Genomic DNA, 18490 nt, shown 5'->3' with positions numbered 1-18490 from the left:
GGCTTCTACCCTGAGCCGGGATCAGCTGCTAGTCCCGGCTGGGCTGGAGGCAGGAGAGGACAGGACTTCTTCCCTTGCAAGGAGTGTCGGGGGCTGTGTCAGACCCCACCCCCAGAAACCTCCCCCAGCTGCAGGAGGCTCCCCTGATTCCTGCCCCCATCACTACTCAACTGTGGGGGGAGGGGTCACTGTACGGGCAGCTCCTCCCCCGTCCACCCAACCCCCAGGCATCTGGACCTCCCATACCCATATCCCCCTGCCAAGCCTTACCATGTACATCCAGAACTCCCCTACCCCTCCATACCCAAGCCCCACTCCACTGAACCTCAATCCCTGCATCTGGAGCCCCTCTTCACGCAGACCCCCTGCCTCTGGACCCCCACCCCTGCACTCAGACCACCACCCACTGAGCTCCCTCCACTCAAACCCCCACCATGATGCCCCAGTCTCTGCACCACCCTGAGCCCCCACATCCAGACCCCCAACTAGCTGCACCCAGACCTCCACCCCACCAAGCCCCACTCCCCCACACCCAGACCCCTCCGCTGAGCCCCAACCACCTTCACCTGGAAGCCCCTGCAGAGTCCCATTGCCCCTGCACCCAGGGCCGGCTTTGTGAACTGCGGGGCCTGATTCGAATACCTGGCGGCGGTCTGGGGCTTCAGCGGCACTTCGGTGGCAGGGGTCCACTCTGGGTCTTCCGCGGCACCAGAGGACTCCCCGCCACCAAAATGCCACCAAAGACCCGGAGCAGACCCCTCCACCGCCGCTGAAATGCCACCGAAGACTCGGACACACACACACACACACACACCCCGCTGCTGGGTGAGTAAAAAAATTTTAAAAAATAAAAAGGCGCCTCTTAGGCGCGGGCGCAGGGCCTGATTCTGGGGAATCAGGGCAATCGGCCCAAAGCCGGCCCTGCCTGCACTGGAGCCCCCGCAATGAGCCTATGTGCATCCAGATCCCAGCACACCTAGACCCCCCACCCCACCCCGCTGAGCTGCCTGCACACAGATTGTCCCACACAGAATCCTCTCATCCCACACCTGGATCCCCCCACGCTGAGCCCCTACATGCTTGGATCCTGCCTGGTTGAGCCTACCTGCCCTCCACACCTGGTGCACCTGGCGCAGAGGGGCAGGGACCCAGGGTGTTTCTGGGGCAGGCCCAGGCCTTGTGTTGCATCAGGGTCGGGTGCAGCCTCACCACTGAGTCTGTGTTCCGGGGATGTGGGGGCTGCAGTGTGATCTCCCACCTTCGTGCAGCCAGTGGCACGTGCTCCCCACTGCCATGCTGGAGTCTCTGCATTTTTTTATTGACAAATAAAACTTGCAGAATTTTAAAATAATGTGCTGCACATAATTTTTAATTTTTGCCACAGAATGCCCTCAGGAATATGGATATGCTCATCCTCTGGTTCTGGGTCTCTAAATTCATAAATGTGAATGTCATCGCTTAGCCAACTCCAGCTCCGGACCTGATTTCTTTCATAACCCCTGTTCTTTTCTCTGTATGACACGCAGTCAAAATCATCCAGCGATAGCAAGAATCGCCACAAAAAGCCCAAGGACACCAAGCCAAAGGTGAAGAAGCTGAAGTATCACCAGTACATTCCGCCTGACCAGAAAGCAGAGAAGTCTCCTCCGCCCATGGACTCAGCCTATGCTAGACTCCTCCAACAGCAGCAGCTCTTCCTGCAGCTACAAATCCTCAGCCAGCAGCAGCAGCAGCAGCACTTCAGCTACCCTGGAATCCACCAAGCACAGCAGAAGTGAGTCAGCAGCCTGTAAAGAACAATGTCTGCACAGTAGTCTGAGGCTTAGACGTTTTGGGGGGCTTTCTAAGCTCTCCTGCAGGTCCCTCTTCTATGCTTGTGTGCCTGTTGGTGCGGCATAGCAGGGATCTGGGAGCACAGTTTGAAAATGTAGCCCTGGTCACATCCAAAGCCATATTCTGATTGGCCAGATAGAGGGATGACAGCCACATAAGGCCTCCTTTGATCCCCCCTGAAAATGGACAAGGAAAGATAAGCATCCCCAGTCCTCTCTCTGCAGCCCCATCCCATGAACTCTGCAGGCTCTTGCTGAACTCCTTCCTGGGGCTCCCCAGGCCCTGCTATAGTGTCTCCAATGTTCTTTACAATCACCTCTAGATGGAGCATTATCTACTGGGACCTTAGGTCACCCCTCTAAAGTGAAGAAAAAAGCAGCTAAGATGAAGAAGTTAAATCATATTTTAGATGGGCAGGGGCTGTTCTTTGGCCACCCTTCCATAAGTAAGTCCCATTTTCTATTAGTAAACGTGGCAAAAACTGGACACTATTACCCCAAACCCCCTCCTTTGTCATTTCAGGCAACCAAGTGAGCAAATGGTCAAAAGTTCAAACTCTTCGTCAACTCCAGTCACCAACATACCCCTTTCTCCTGTGAAAACCACTTTTTCTGGACAGACCTGTGTTTCTTCTATCAAACCAGGCCCTCTCCCTTCCAACCTGGATGATCTGAAAGTGAGTGCAAACTTCCCATTAATCATTTGTTAGCAGTAATCATATCTAGCGACACCGTACCTTACAATGAAAATGCTTTGAAGTCTATCAGGCATCCCAAGGTAACAGCGATGAGCTGGCTGGAACCTAAACTTGCATGTTATAGAGCAAGCGAATGCAGCAAAATATGTAATGCATGGAGAAGAGCTAAGTGCCTTTATGTTTCATAAAGTGCTCTGACTTGTCATGAGACAAATGGTGCAGTGGTGCTAGAGAACATGCTATTGCTGCTGTGCGGGAATCTCCTAATTGCCATCAGATTGAGGCAAGTGGTCAGAGCCAAGCAAAATGTTTGCAGGAGAACCCAAAGTGATAACGCCTTGAGGAGCTGTTGGTGGAGAACAAATCCAGGAACTTCTGATTTGAAAAGCATGAGCTCTTACTGCCTGAACTTAAGGACTAGTCCTGTAGCTAGAAGCTGTTGCTGAGTCACTAACTCTTATATAGACCAGCCCCTGAGAGGAAAGGGTGAGGAATAAAGACTCACACTAGATTGATAAAAACAACGAGGAGTCCGGTGGCACCTTAAAGATTAACCAATGTATTTGGGCATAAGCTTTCATGGGTAAAAAACCCACTTCTTCAGACGCATGGAATGAAAATTACAAATACAGGCATAAATATATTGATTGATGTGGGTCATTTACACACACAATTCTTTCAGGTTTTGTTACTTAAACTCAAACATGATTAAAGTCCCAGACCAGTCTCTTGCAGAAGCAGGGATGTGTAAAATAATCCTTATTATTCAGAGACATGAATAAGGATTAGCGAGTGGAGCATGTGTGTAAAGTAGTCCTGGCTGAGTCATCTGGGAGGCCTGAACCTGAGCCATATGGATCTAAAAGCATGAACTTCTGTTAGCTAACTAGCCTGTTAGCTAGCTCATGGCCAGCAGCAGACTCATAAACCTCTATAGGAGGGCCAGCTGCTAGCAGGGACACCAAGCCCCACTGTGCCAGCCTGTGTTCCATGAGAATTACTGCACTGCTATCCACATTACCCATTCACAGCTCCGGCTCTCCACTTACAGCAGCTGTGGCTGCTGGAAGGAGGAATGTATTTCCTCTACTGGGACACAATGAGGCTGTTAGGCTGTGCATGGTGCTTCTAGTGACTGTGAGTAGCAGTGAGGGGTGGGGCTCTGTCCCATCAGGCAGGAGGCCAGGAGAATGCTCCCTGGGGGAAATATTCACAGCAGGGTATTTCCCCACAAGTGTATAAGGAGCATGACAGTGAGGGGAGGTGCTGGAAGTGACTGTCATTAAATGGCTGGCTCTGCTTCTAGGTGTCAGAACTGAGGCAGCAGCTCCGAATAAGAGGCCTCCCCGTATCCGGTACGAAAACGGCACTGATGGAGCGTCTGCGGCCCTACCAGGACTGCAGTGGCAGTGTGGTGCCAAACTTCAATGAAATAACAACGGTCACCTTTCCAGTCACCCCAACAAACACGCTCTCAAGCTACCAGTCACAGCCCTCGGCCAGCATGCTATCTAGCAGCTTCTATCAGTTTGGCAGCACCAGCTCCTCCCCACCCATCTCCCCAGCATCCTCTGACCTTTCCGTCAGTGGCTCTTTACCAGACACATTCAACGATGGACCAATGACTTCTCCACAGTTTGGTCTCCAACCATCCCCTGTGCATGGCAGTGCTGAAGAAAGCCTAATGGGCAGCATGAATGGAGGGAGCATCCAGTTGGAACTGGAAGGGATCGACACAGAGAAAGACAAGATGCTGGTGGAAAAGCAGAAGGTTATCAATGAACTGACGTGGAAGCTGCAACAAGAGCAGAGACAGGTGGAAGAGCTGCGGATGCAACTCCAGAAGCGAAAAAGGAACAATGGCTTGGAGGAGAAGCAGCCACCCACCCAGCATTTCTTCGGTGTTCCCATCAAGCAAGAAAACACAGTATCCAGCTGTCCATTCTCATCAAAACAAACTGCCTTGAAAGCCCAAGCCAACAGCTTGGATAAACTAAGTAACTGTGGGACGCCGCAGCTGCCTCACATTGTAAACAGCCTTTGCATGGAGTCAGCGGGCCAGAGCACCATCACCTCCTCCACGTTTCTAAGCCCACAGTGCTCTCCACAGCATTCTCCACTTGGGACTGCAAAGAGCCCACAGCATATTAGTCTGCCACCATCCCCTAACAGCCATTACCTTCTCTCTGTGTCCCCTGGCTCTCAGGGAGAAGGGCGCAGTGTTTCCCCACAGGCCAGCAATCGACTTCGCCCAGCACCGGTAAGTGGGGAATGCACAAGGCTAATGCCATTCTGTCCTATCTCGATGGAGATTGCACTGGTATTAAAGGTTGCTTTGAGGGTTGCTTGTCCAAATTTCTCTGACCTGGGAATGAGGTTGGGTACAGGCCATTCCATGAGCTCTCCAATGTGCTCTGGCTCTGACAACCCTGGAACACCACAGGAACAGCCTGTCCTGCAGCACTTCCACATCCTTGCTCCCTGTCCTGCCTGGAAGCAGGAAGTGCAGCTGCCCCCAAAATGTATCATTCTGGCAGAATCGTAAACTGGCCCATGTGAGCACGACAGGGCCGCACAAACCAGATTGGGCTTTCCCCTGCAGCTCGGGCACTCACAGAACAGTCTTTGGCTTGCGGCATGGGAGCCCAGGCTCAAAGCGCATGTGCAAATGCGAGTTCTCCAGGCAGAGCCAAGGGTTCCATCCCAGGAGCAAACAGGGCTAGCATGCTCAAAGTAGGGCAGTGGTGAGTGGAGTAGCAACTGCTCCGTCTCCCCTCACCAAGCTGTAGGCTGCATCTTTGTGACTCTACAAAAAGCAGTGCTACAGGTCAGGAGTCCCGTGTGCTTCTCTCCAACCTGGGCCAGCCGGCATACTGACTTCCTTGGCACCCAGGCAGAGAGCAGCAGGAGTGCCAGGGAGAGCTCATCACCCAAGAGCCTGGGTGTGCTGCACAGGGTGTGCCCAGACACAGCCACCGCTCCATGCAAGCTGCCTCCTCTGTGCCTCCACCACACAGGCTGAGGTCAGAGTAGCTGGAAGGGCAAATCCTGAGCACATGCAGTGACCAGCTCCAGTGAGTTTGCCAAGACCCTGGGGACACTGGATGTGTTCACAGAGCTGCTCACAATCGAGGGACAGTTAGGAACAAAATCACAGGAGCAACACGGGCAGCAGCAGTACAGCACAGGAAGAGGAGGGCAGCTCTGGGAATCCAGGGGCACAAGCAGTACAGTTGCTTTGGGGGTTGCTTCTCCAAATCCAGGGGGCCCTAAGCAGGAATATTTTGGGGGACCACCTACACAACACATACTAAAAAAGCAAATGGGGGGGCCTTGAGCTGCTTGGGGTCGTAAGCAATTGCTTAATCTGCTTATACCCAGTGCCGGTTCTGTCAGGGGAGACTGCACACCATTGCCGACCTCCAGGGATCAGAGATCATGAGTCAGCCCCAACCCCTGAGCCATTCATAGCGCTGACACTGTGTATTTGGTTTGTCGTGTGTTGTGCGCTCCCCTGCCATTCCTGGGGGGGGGCAATAATCAGTGCTGCCAGTGCCCCCAGCTGCACTGGGGAGCGGGTTTTGGCCCCTGCTGCAGGAGCTCTCACCCCACACTGCCAGTCCCTGCCCAGCACTGAATGCTTCCCCTCAACAGCCCCAGCCCAGACTTCAACCCCTCTCTGCTCCTCCTACAGCTCTTCCCTCTCCCAGGCTTGGGGGCTGCAGCAGGGTCCCCTCTCCCTGTTCCAGGCTGGGGAGCTCCAGGTGCCCCTCAACCCCCTCTGCCCTGGCCCAGGCGGAAGCTACAAGGCAGGGGGAGGGGAAGAGGAACCTTCCCTTCTCTGTTGCTTACAGGGGGAGAGGCAGGAGGGGGCGGGACCTCTGGAGCAGCTGGGTTCTTTATCTCGCCCTCCCCTCCTGTGAGAATGGCTCTGGCTGCTGAGGGGAGAGGGGGGAGCGCTGCCTGCAGCAGATCTGATTGGTTGCTCACCCCTAGAAGGTGGGCTGGTGGGGCAGGCAGCCAATCAGCATGCTAAAATTGCCAGGGAGTTGGAGCTTCTTGTCTCATCACAGATGGGAGTGACTGGCAGTGGGAGGGAGAAACTATGCAGGTTGCAAAGAGAACAGGAGTGGGTGAAACAGGGCGCAGGAGGGCGTGTTAATTTTGGTGGTAGCACAAGCAGTGGGAGCTGGGTACTGGAGGGTATGACACAGGCAGTGAGATTGGTGTAATACAGGAGGTGACGCAGGCAGCAGGAGCGAGGCAGTATTGGGGTTCCTCTATACCCGCAACTCCTAGGGTGCCAGCAGCCTGCCAGCTTGGAGGCAAGCGATGCTTCAGCAGCTAGGCCTTGTAGCCCAGCCTTGGAGGGTCCCACACCCACTCAGGCACGTGGCTAAGGGAAAGGGTTTTACCAGGCTGCCAGGGAAGGGGCGAGGTTGCAAATACCCAGGTACAGTTCAAACTGAGAAATAGAAGTGCATGAGCCTCGTGCCTGGGGTGCCCTCTCCAGGCCAGTCTCTATTTCAGCACATAAGCATTTGGGGGTTACCAAGCCAGGCTTAGTTAGTGTCTCTCATTGGGCCACTCTGCACCGGCTCCCTGCCCAGCTGCTGTCGCTCCATATACGGCCCACACAGACCTGCACCCAGCTGTGATGTCCAGCAGTCACAAACTGTGCCACACCCAGCTCTGTCCCCTTACCTGGCCTGGGGGAGGGGATGTGCACTGGGGAGTGAGCTGATGGGAGCTGTAGTCCTCTTCCTTGTAGCTCCATCACACAGGATCGTACCGCAGGGAGCTGGGTTGTACCATGGGGAGCAGCAGGGTCATGGCACAGGTGGCTGGGTTGTACCATGGGGAGGGGGAATGGCACAGGGGGCTGGGTTGTACCATGGGGAGCAGCAGGGGAAGGAACTGGGTTGTACCATTGGAGCAGCAGGGGGAATGGCACAGGTGGCTGGGTTGTACCATGGGGAGCCGCAGGGGGAATGGCACAGGTGGCTGGGTTGTACCATGGGGAGCCGCAGGGGGAATGGCACAGGGGGCTGGGTTGTGCCTCAGGGAGCAGCAGGGTCATGGCACAGGGAGTGGGGTTGTACCATGGGGAGCAGCAGGGTCATGACACAGGTGGCTGGGTTGTACCATTGGGAGCCGCAGGGGGAATGGCAGAGGGGGCTAGGTTGTACCATGCGGAGCAGCAGGGGAAGGAGCTGGATTGTACCATGGGGAGCAGCAGGGTCATGGCACAGGTGGCTGGGTTGTACCATGGGGAGCCGCAGGGGGAATGGCACAGGGGGCTGGGTTGTGCCTCAGGGAGCAGCAGGGGGAATGGCACAGGGGGCTGGGTTGTGCCTCAGGGAGCAGCAGGGGGAATGGCACAGGGGGCTGGGTTGTGCCTCAGGGAGCAGCAGGGGGAATGGCACAGGGGGCTGGGTTGTACGATGGGGAGCCGCAGGGGGAATGGCACAGGGAGCAGGGGCAGAGTGTCACCATTTTAATTTCCAAAGTGGGCTCTAATCATCGCCTGTATTTTAGGTCCTCCTGTATTTGCACTCAGGTCAGCTCTGCATGCCCAGCTGTGTGTGTGAATTAGGAGTGTCTGACTCTCCTGAATTGCATGTGAAGATGTCAGCGTTCGGGGGCGTGGAACATTTGCAAGCCCCAAATTTCCAATTGACAGCATTTGGCATTGTGGGTGGAGAGAGGCTGGGGCTGCATATGGGGTGCCATGGCGGGAACCTCACCCTACCTCTGCAGTTCCAGTCTCTGGTCACATTCTCTTCACGTGGCTAAAAATCAGACACCATAACCCCGGCCCACCTATAAACAATGTAACCAGGGCAGCTCTTCTGTCTTCTGAGCTCCCTGTTCCACAGCAACCCCCTCTTCTGCCCTGATGTGAGCGAGGCCATTGGAAAGGTTCTGAGCCTAACTCTGCTTGGTGTGAGTCCTTCCCAGCTGGGGCGGCCTCTCAGATCTCCAGCTGGGATGTCACACCAGTGCCGGGGGTCCTCACCTGAGAAGGGTGTGTATGACAGAGCAGCACTAATGACCTGTGCTCTCTGTGACATGGATCTGAGCCATTCCTCTGGGTTCCCAGTTGGGGTGTTGATGGGTCACTGAGAATCCTGGTGAAGAAGGAGCTCCAGCTGCTACTGCTGGGATATGTGTGCATCACTCCCACACTAATCAACACTCCCAGAAATAACACTGCCTGCCACAGTCATGCTGCGCCTTGCCATGATAACACCATGGGAACAGGGGAGAGAGGGCCAGCCAGCGGGGGCAGAGCAGTCTTGGAGTGAAGTAGAAGGAAAAGGAAAGGAATTTGTTATCTGCGGGGAGGGGGTTGGTAGCTAATCTTTTCACAGATTCATAGACTTTAAGGCCGGAAGGGACCATTCTGATGTTGTCTGGCCTGCTGCATAACAGGCCGCAGAATGCTACCCAGTCACATTCACTGGCAAGAACCCAGTACAAAATGAGCAGGTGTTCTAGCAAGTTTCCCTCAGAACCTCTGCCAAGAAACTCATCTTTGAGTTGCAAGATTCCTGCTAGGCCAGTGTGTGAGCCCCTTCTAAGCAGAATATCCCATGGGTTCTGTAAATCCTTTGTGTCTGTTTTCTGGAGTGGTGAAATGGGTGGGACTAGAAAGACTGCAGATAAGACCCATGCAAGTCATTCCCTTGTGGCTTAATCCAGCCTCACACTATTATTCTCACCACTTACTTAGGGCGAGTGATTGGGACATTTAAAACAGAATCAGTTTTACCAGAAGTGAAGGGCAGGAGATTTCAGGCTGAGGGATCATGTATGACAGTTTTGCAAGGATGCCTTAACCCATGTAAACCAGAACTTCAGAGAAGGTCCAGAGTATTGACCCACTGTGCCTCTAGAGGCCCTTTGAGAAGGGGCAGTAGAAATGTGTGGTGGGGTTACTGCATCTCCTAGCTGGAGCATTGTCCTGTGATTCAGACACCTGAGTCATACAACAGAATTTGGGTTGGGTGTCAAAAAACAAGCATCACACTAATTAGCATAAGACCTGGTCAGGATCAGCCAGGGCTGCTGAAGTGTGAGAGGGGCGATAAGGGCAGGGAGGCGAGTTCACGCACCAGTAACGTGGTATCTTTGGGCCCTTGCTGTCTATGTTTGGCCAATATTTTTCACCAGCATATTATTTTGCCTGTTTTTGCTCTTCCTCTTGTTCTGGTGTAGGGACGTTCAGAGCTGAGCTGAATGCGGGTGCTGAAAGACAAACTGCTCAGGGTCACCTCATGTTAAAATGCACAGGAACTGTGCATACAGACCTGAATGCTTTCCTCATAGCTAGGGGAACTCATAACTAGTCTCCTGAACCCATCCCTCCTGCCCACAGGCTTGATTTTTCCCTCACTTAGTCTGGTTTGGCACTGGTGTAATACCATTGACTCCAGTGGAGTTACTTCTGGTTTACACTGGGGTGAGAGGCGGCTTGGGCCCCAAATAAAGGTAGAAAGAAAGGCAGAGAGGAGCATAACCTTTTGCCTGTGGATTGATTACATTTCCCTATATTTCCCCCCACGCAGATGGCTACGCAGGCAGGTCAAAAGTTTTCTATTCCATCCCCAAGTTTTTGTAAGTCAAGCCCAGCCCTCTCGGAGGTAAAGCAGCCTCCATCCTATGCGGATGCAGTGAAGCAGGTAACTGCATGGTTTTTATTTTCTACAGGAATAGGTTTTACCGTTTTGATCTTGTTCTGTTTTGATTGAGTTTTATGGAACTAGTGACTGTGGCAATTACAGCACATTGCCTGGTCTGTGAGTGAAGCAGGCACATTTGATGTGTACGAGAAATAGCTTGAATTGACATCTTAGGCCTAAGTGCACAAAAGACATTAGGTGCCTAGAAGATCACTGTGATCCACAACGCCTGAGCTGGATGCCCACACTCCCTGTCCATTGAATGGGGAGAGTGAGGCGCCTTAGACTGCAGTCCACAAAAGCCAGCACACTAGGCATGAGCTAGCCAGTGGGAGAGGCCAATGACAGGGGTACGTGGTCAGAGGTAGGTGCGAACACTCTCTTGGCAGTAGGTGCCTGTGCTGTCAGCAAGGATCCCAGAGGGAAGGAGAACAATAATAACCCCAGAACTGTTAGCCTCGTGGTTAGGGGCCTTACCAGGGACGTGGAAAGCTCCTCTTTTGTATGAACTCACCTGAGGGCCCGACCGGTAGAGACATAGGCGCCAATTCCAGCCCTGGAGCACCCACGGGGAAAATTGGTGGGTGCTCTGCAGCCAAGCTCCCCGCCCCAGCTCGCCTCCGTCCGTGTGCTGTCCCTGCTTCTCCTGGCGCTTGCCTCCCACAGCTCTTTCGCGGCGTAACAAGCTGTGGGGGGAGGAGCAGGGATGCGGCACGCTCAGGGGAAGAGGCGGGGCCAGCGCAGGGATTTGGAGGAGTCCAATAGGGGCAGGGAGGGGGCAGAGTTGGGGCAGGGACTTTGGGGAAGGGGTTGAAATGGGGGCAGAGTCAGGGCAGAGCTGGGGGAGCACGAGCACCCACCGGCACCAGGAGAAGTTGGTGCCTTTGGGTAGAGGTGGGTAGCTTCTGAGCGTGCCTGTCAGATTGGGCCCTGCATGTGACTTGGGCGGCCAAGCACCTCTCTTCCCCCAGTTTGTGAATTTGCCCCAGGATATAGGTGGGAGCTCGGCACCGGATGCCCACCAGGGGGCAGGTGCACATGCCCAGCAGCAGGAACACAGGCACTAGGGAACTTTTACTGCAAACTGTTAGGCGCTGAGTAACCCTAGGCACCTATGGGAGCAGCTGGAGTTTTGTGCATCGCAGTGGTCCAGAAACTGGGCCTTAGTTGCCTAATGCCTGTTGTGCATCCAGGCATTAGCTGCTAACTATTGTCTCAATGTGACAGAAAAGCATCAGACTTGATTTCATTTGAATACTGTGCTGGTGAAAGGTGCTAGGCTGACAGCCCTGCAGACTGATGCCCTGGTCAAGCAGAGCAGAAGGGGCTAGTGATACGGGGAGCTCCAGGTTTTGGTGCCCAAGTTGAGACACCTCAAATGGATGTGAGCTCCAAGGGGGGAGAAGGGGAAACTTTAGAAACTTGGCCCTTTTGAAGTGTCCCAACTTGGGCACACCAAATCCCTAGTCACTTTGGAAAATCTTGGCTTCTGTAGTTAGACCCAGGGCAAATACAAGCTTGGCCTGCTCTGCCCCTGCCAGAGTGCCTCAGCCTTATGCCTGAGACGGCTACCCCTCTGATACTCAGTCTCCATAGTCCATTTCGTCCCTCACATCGCATGAGACTGCAAACAGGGTGCCACTTAGTGCCAGCTGTGATGGTGGATAGTTGTTCCATTGGTAACTAGACTGAGACCACCAAACTCATCCCACGTGGGCCATTGGATAGCACTAAATATTGGTACATAATGGCGGGGGGACGAGGAGTCGTTTTGTATTTAAATCAAAGGAAACAACAGGGAAAGTGCATTTCATCAGCAAGGCTCAGCTGGCGAGCAGGGGGTGAGGGCATAGGGGAGCAGGCATCTTGCTGGGACAAGCACCGGGTGTGCTGGGCACAGGAGTCCCAGGGAGGCTGTGTGCACCCAACTTGGTCCTCAGGCTCCTGAAGCCCAGCTGCAGAGCAGAGGCTGATTTAAATGGTTGTAAAAGATGGCTGTGCAGTGACCATGGAGACCTATGAGCTCAGTTCTACCTGCAGGGAGGGGACAGAAACCAGCTCATTGCTCACTAGCCACAGCAAATTAGCCAAGCACTGCATGGAGAATCCTCTTGGTCCCAGGGATCCCCTTTGTCTTCCCCGTCTCTGGATGCTAATCCCGGTCACGCATTGGGGTTTCAGCGTACTCTTCAGCATAGCATGGGATCTCATCTTTCCAGCACTTTAGGACTAGCAAAGCTGCATCTTGTGCTCTGCCCCTGGCCTGAGAAACCGCTTCTAACCCCCTGCTCTCCTCTTGTGGTGTTTTGCTGCAGCAGATGACTCGAAGTCAGCAAATGGACGAGCTCCTGGATGTGCTGATTGAGAGTGGAGGTAGGCAGAGATTTGATACCTTACACACAGTGCCCTTGCTGGAAAAGCATGCTCAGTGCCATGGTGATGAACATGGGACCGTGAGAGCCCCATTGGAGCAGTCCTCTTTGAGGCTGCCATCTTGCATTGGCTTTCCCTGAGGAAGGAATGGCTGAGGCTGGTTTTAAAGCTTTGTCTTCCATTACACAAATGGAGCAGTGCTCTGGAGGTGCCCTGCACATGTCCACCACTGCTGGGGAGCTCTGCTTTTAACAAATCCCCATGTGCATTACTGTAATCACTTTCCTGTGGAGAGCTTGTCCTGTGGTTATCAGCCATACCTGTTCCCGAGAGAGAGAGCACCGCCCGCGCCCGTTCCCTAGAGAGAGAGCACCGCCTGCGCCCGTTCCCTAGAGAGAGCACCGGCCACGCCTGTTCCCTAGAGAGAGCATCGCCCATTCCCTAGAGAGAGAGCACCGCCCATTCCCTAGAGAGAGAGCACCGCCCATGCCCGTTCCCTAGAGAGAGAGCACCGCCTGCGCCCGTTCCCTAGAGAGCTCTGTCTGTGCCCATTTTCCATGGAGAACAATGATACTGTGATGCTTTCTCAGGGGGCCCAGAGCTGTTAGTCACTGTGTGACCCCTCTGCTCCAGCTAGAGAGAGATTTGCTGGTGTTAAGTGGCTAGCCACCCCAGAGAAACTTCTCAGGGCTCTGTCAGCCCTTACTTTGCCTTACAGGTAACACTTGTTGTTCCGCAGTTCCTGAGCCCCCTCAGAAAGCATTCCCCTGGAACACCCAGCCCCTGCCATTGGCCACTCACAGAAATTATACCAAGTTCGCTATCTCCAAGTAAGAATTCATGCTTTGCTTAATATTACTGCCCAGAGTTCCTCATACGATCTAACAAAGAGAAGTTTATTAAGAAAGATAGAGATTTCAATGATATAAAGAAGGACAATGAAAACAGAAATGCTTACAAATAAAACAGAGTGTAACACAATTCTAAGAGACAAACAACTTTAGCTGGCGAAAATCTTGGTCTCAGATAAGCATCTTACCTAAAGCAACCTCTCAGCATCACCAGCCACCAGAGCCAGGATCCAGCTTTCATGGATACAAAAAGTGCTGTCCTTTTTGCTCAACAAAGGGAGACCCCCTTCTTACAGTCCAGTAAGCCTTGGCACTGTACCCTTTGGAAGTGTGCCCCCAGATAAAGGTCTTCTCCTCTGCTGTTTCCTCTCCGGGGAGCTGAAGCCAGGCAGCTTTCTTAGCCTGTTAATATGTTCGTCCCGTTTGCCTCAGATGCAAATGTAATTCCCATTGACTTAGGCTTGCTTTACATCTGACACCTATGCAGCCAGGTAAAGCAACATTCCTTTGTCTGGGAGCACCTCGGTTATCAGCTCTGCCTGCTGACCTATTTTTAGCACATACATACAATTTATTGAAGAACACCTGTACAGACGTCTCATGATGCTTATGTTGACCAGTAGAATATAAGCTTTCATTTGATACCTCATATGACAGTCTTTAGAGATAAATCCTATGCCACCCATGTGCTGGTTGCTATGACTCTGTCAGGCCTGGCAGGCATTGCTGACACAGAGTAGTGAACCACTAATGGCTTTTGTGTCACACAGTGCCCATTCCCCACACTCATTTACCACGGCCAAGGCCCATGCCTTTGGGGAACACTGATTATGCCCCTTGCCCACACATACGAGCTACAAAGAGACATTATCTGCTCTGATGATGGCCTATAGGGCCATTGTCTGTACCCTGTCCATATGCCAGTGCCTAGCGGGAAAGCATCATTGATGCTTAGCTGTCAGTTGGCTTCCATACTAGGTAATCAAGCTTTAAAAGCAGCTCCGGTCACTTGCTCCTTACAGGGGCTGTCTCCATGTTCTCAGGCATTGCTGATTATAGCGTTCCATGAGTAGGCCTCGTGGTGACTTTGAAAGCTGAGCAGTTGAGTGCTGGTACTAGCAGGGCCCTGTATGACATGGACAAACCAGGCCATGTTGGGTTTTGGGGTGATTTGCCAAGAAAGCCAAGGACCCAGGTGTCCTGTTTACAAAGGGTCAGAGCAACATTCTGATCCTGAGTCACCCCAAGCCTGGGCATCAGTTGGGCCATCCAGTCTGTGCCGCACTTTCCCCCACATACCCTGGGCTGGCTCTCCTTTCACCAGTGAGACCATGCTGATCAGTGTCAGCAGCAGCAGTCCCAGCGCACTCTCTGTCCGAGCACTGCTGAGAGCTAACTAGGTTTCTCAGCAGAGGGTTGTTGCAAGGGGGCAGTTGCAGGAGGACAGTGTGATGGGTTTTCAGATGTCTCTGGGGAGCTCCTCCCATGCACAAGGGCAGCGAGGGGAACAGCACAAAGGCGTGTATTGGAAAATCAAACTCATGGTCAATGTAGGCTGGCATCCTTGGCAGCAGCATGACTGCAGATAAGAGGATAAGTAGTACAGGGCTAAGCAAGAAGGGCCTTGCCGCTGAAGACAGGCAGTTTGTGTTTGATAAGCTGGAGAAAAGGGAGCCAGTGGATGGATGAGAAGTGTGTGTGTGTGGGGGGGGGGGAAATGGTGCAGGGAGGAAGGAAGTCTTGTTGGAAGATGTCCGGTTTTGCACTGATAAGGTTGGGGGAACCCTGAGTGGAGCAGAACGGTGGGATAGGCTCTGAGGGAAAGCAGGCAGTCAAGGCATGTGGCCAGTGCAGATGGCTCAGGCTGTTACATGGCATGGGTCTAAGCTCTCCATTTCCTTTTGCAAACAGAAATGCCAGCCATTGCCAAAGAAGATCGTTCCTGCCTCCAAAAAGTACCTCAGATAACGGTGTCTTCAGGGAACGCCAGCGCTTCACTTCCAAAGGCCTCTGCTCCATTTGAACATGTTTCCTCAGCCCAACTCTCATTTGACCACTGCACTGGCAGCAATGACACTCACCTCGAAGTCTTATTAAATTCCCAGAGTCCCCTGGGAAAGGTCAGCGAGATCCCCCTCCTGAAAATGGGCGGTGAGGAGTCTCACTTTGAAGGGCTGATTGATGGGTTTTCCAGCAAAGTTGCAGATGAACTTCTGACATCCCAGGAGATTCCTCTCTCGCCCATGGAGACCCAGCTGTCACCCTCCTCCGCTGAAGGCTCTGGTTTACAAATGAGTTTCACTGAATCGCCCTGGGAAACGATGGAATGGCTGGATCTCACCCCACCTAGCTCAGCCACTGCCTTTGGCTCTTTCACCACCACCGGGCCCAGCCTCTTCAATATAGATTTCCTAGACGTCACTGATCTCAGCTTAAACACCACCATGGACCTTCACTTGCAGCAGTGGTGAAAGGTGGTGGCAATACAGATGGGGATGTACAGCAAAAGTAGCCAACCACAAGTCCTTTCATTAAACAACAGAACCAACAGGAACTGAGTCCTGGCCCAAAGGGCTAATGTGCCAACCAGTCAGGGGAAACTGGAGTATTTTTCCCAGTACATAATTCCTACCCTTTTTCAGTGACTAAGAATTGTCAGCACAATGACGCTGACCCTTTATTTTTCACACCTATGAGGTTATTGATGCCTTTTAAAAATGAGACTTCTCTAAAACATTTTCTTTATGCTTTTTCAGTGTTAGCAGCCGTTCACATGAGAACTGGAGTAGCTCGTGACATACTGTGTGGAAAAGAGACCTCACCTGGGAGGAAGCATGAAAGCATCCAGAACAGGGTCCAAGGCATTGCTACCGAAAGCCGCCTCATCTCCTTCAAGAAATACTGCACGGCACGTCTTAGCCATGGAGAAAGGCCCAGTTTGGTCAGAAGCCTTGTGGGCAGCCAGTGCCATGTTCTCTGCCCACCACAGTGACAAAACACACTGCACTGTACAGCCTGGTCCACCTCGCTCTGCTTCCTGTCTCCATTCCAATTAGTCGGTGATCGAAAATGGTTCTGAAGCCAAGTCCCCATAGCACAGACAGCTGCTGTCCAGTCAAGGGCGGTGATTTGTGCCATGTCAGAGATGTGCCAGAACTCATGTGAGCACATCTCATATGGTCACTTTTAGTGAGTGAAAGCCAAGGCGTGTTCCATGCTGCACAGTTACATTTTATAATTTAACCTCAAAGAAGCCCAAACCACAGATGTCCTGATACCTGACTCCAGCTGCTCAGGTTGCTCATAGAGCTACTGAAATAACCTGATGCACTGACAGAGCTGTCGATTTCCTACTGGTGTGGTATAAATATGTCTCCAGCGGGGGACAAGGAGGATGTTGAATCGGGAAGTAAACAAACCGAAGCTCTGGAGGGGATCCCTTGGGCTTTTCTCTGGAGTATGAGAAACCTGAGGATGAACCTCTCCTGGACTTGCAGGGAACCCTGAGGGTGGGGGAGAGCCACAGAAATTCAATTGCAATAAATAGCCCCTCCTGTGTGTTCCCCAAGAAATGGAATGGGTCAAAACAGGTCCTTAACTATGGCTGGAGTTTGTGTGACCATCTGTTTGTGCAGTCTATGCTCCCTATGCCAGCCCTCCTCCCTGCCGTCCCTCTCCCCTTCGCTCCTCTCTCCTTCCTTTTGCTGAGGTTACTGCTGCCCCACCAGTTGCTCGGCTCAGAGCAAGGTCATCCGGAGAAGAGCTGTGAATCCACAAGGCTAGAGGAGCTCGTTCTTCCCAGTTCATCAGAGATGGATGCTTTGCTGCAGCTCTGGCTGCAGTAGGAAGCCACCTGCCTTTCTCCTCTGAATCACGGTGCAATATTGTTCACCGGGCTGTCCGGTGAGAAAGGGCCATCTCGTCACCATTTGGCTTCCACCAAAGAATCTGATAGCGATTGTTTTAGAGCTGCATCTACTTTTATAGGAATTACCTGTCAGCTGGTTTGCAAAAGTAAATATTGTTGCTGACAAAGATTGTTCAAATATTTCCAGCCTGCGTGTATTTAATGTTTGTGTTACTGGAAGGGCCGTGCAGTCATTTGGGGAAGAGCCCAGTGCAAAGGGACTGTGGGGCAGGGGCACTCCCATGTGGGTGACTTGCTGAAGGTTTGTTGGAGCCGGAGGAGGAGCCTCTGCAGCCCTCTCTGGCCCCAGTTGATGAGGTTATGATGTTGTTGCATGTTGTATAAAGAACATGTTAGTAGCTTTTTTAAGTCACTATTTAAGGCACCACTTTTCTATTGTACAAATGTTCACCAGACACTGGTAGCTAGAACAATCACAAGTTGCAATTTGTTAAAAGAATTTCTTTTTTTTATAAGTGAGAGACTTTAGAAACCATTCCATGGTGAATTTTAATAGCACTTGAATCCAGAGTAGTTTAGCTGCTGCACTGCCTAAATGTACAGGGCTTTCCAGATACTTTTCTCCTCTCGACAAATGTATTTCCTTATTTAAAGTGATGCTGTCAACTTAAAACTTGTAAACAGACACGTTTCCTCAGCTATGTTACCAACAACACCTTCATTATTAAATACCCTCTTGTCTTGTCACTCTCTCTGCTCTCAGGTTGCTGTTTCATTTTGCTCAGCTGGGAGAAGGACAGCCACTGAATTCGGTGTTCAGTTTGTGACAGGTTCCCCCCAGGGTGCCCCTGGAACTGGGGTACCACTGAGCCCTCTGACCCACCAGCCTGGTATCCCTCTCACACTGCTGCTGTGACAAGCTGCAAAACCCCCCAGCCTGCACTTTCACCAGCATTCACACAGGAGGGACACACCCAGCAGCAGTCACTTGCAGGCTATCTAGCCACCAGCCTCCCAGCCTAGCACCCCACTGCTGTACCATCCTGCCCTGGTCAATATATGGGTTTAATCCCTGGGCTGCCTCTCCCTCAGTGTGAAGAGAACAGGGCACACGTGTGGTAACCAAGCAGAGATTTTCCCCAAGCACTCCAGTCAAAAGCTCACTGGTTTGGATTAAAAAAGA

The 18490-nt window shown here is 52.5% G+C and overlaps 1 protein-coding gene and 1 long non-coding RNA gene across 16 annotated transcripts in view; one reads left to right on the top strand and one right to left on the bottom strand.

Annotated features, from left to right (window-relative positions):
- Positions 1 to 18045, top strand: part of MYOCD (myocardin) — a 477029-nt gene extending 458984 nt beyond the window's left edge. For 11 of the 15 annotated variants that reach the window (XM_044983071.1, XM_044983078.1, XM_044983073.1 and 8 more), the window contains 6 exons: positions 1527 to 1774; positions 2356 to 2509; positions 3837 to 4790; positions 10102 to 10215; positions 12531 to 12588; positions 15351 to 18045. In XM_044983071.1, coding sequence (XP_044839006.1) covers positions 1527 to 1774; positions 2356 to 2509; positions 3837 to 4790; positions 10102 to 10215; positions 12531 to 12588; positions 15351 to 15910 — 2088 coding nt within the window. In that variant the 3' untranslated portion in view covers positions 15911 to 18045. The remainder of the gene's footprint in view (positions 1 to 1526; positions 1775 to 2355; positions 2510 to 3836; positions 4791 to 10101; positions 10216 to 12530; positions 12589 to 15350) is intronic. The other 4 variants (XM_044983069.1, XM_044983072.1, XM_044983070.1 and 1 more) reach the window with 4 other exon arrangements.
- LOC123345946 lies at positions 1397 to 7308 on the bottom strand. The gene is made up of 3 exons (XR_006572887.1): positions 7235 to 7308; positions 2418 to 2503; positions 1397 to 1749 (listed from the first exon to the last, which is right to left on the bottom strand). It is a non-coding gene; the product is annotated as an uncharacterized LOC123345946 (long non-coding RNA).
- Positions 18046 to 18490: the final 445 nt, after the last annotated feature.

The sequence above is a fragment of the Mauremys mutica genome, chromosome 12 (assembly GCF_020497125.1).
Source record: "Mauremys mutica isolate MM-2020 ecotype Southern chromosome 12, ASM2049712v1, whole genome shotgun sequence".
Classification (NCBI taxonomy): Eukaryota; Metazoa; Chordata; order Testudines; family Geoemydidae; genus Mauremys; species Mauremys mutica.
This window is presented reverse-complemented; position numbering and strand designations above follow the sequence as displayed.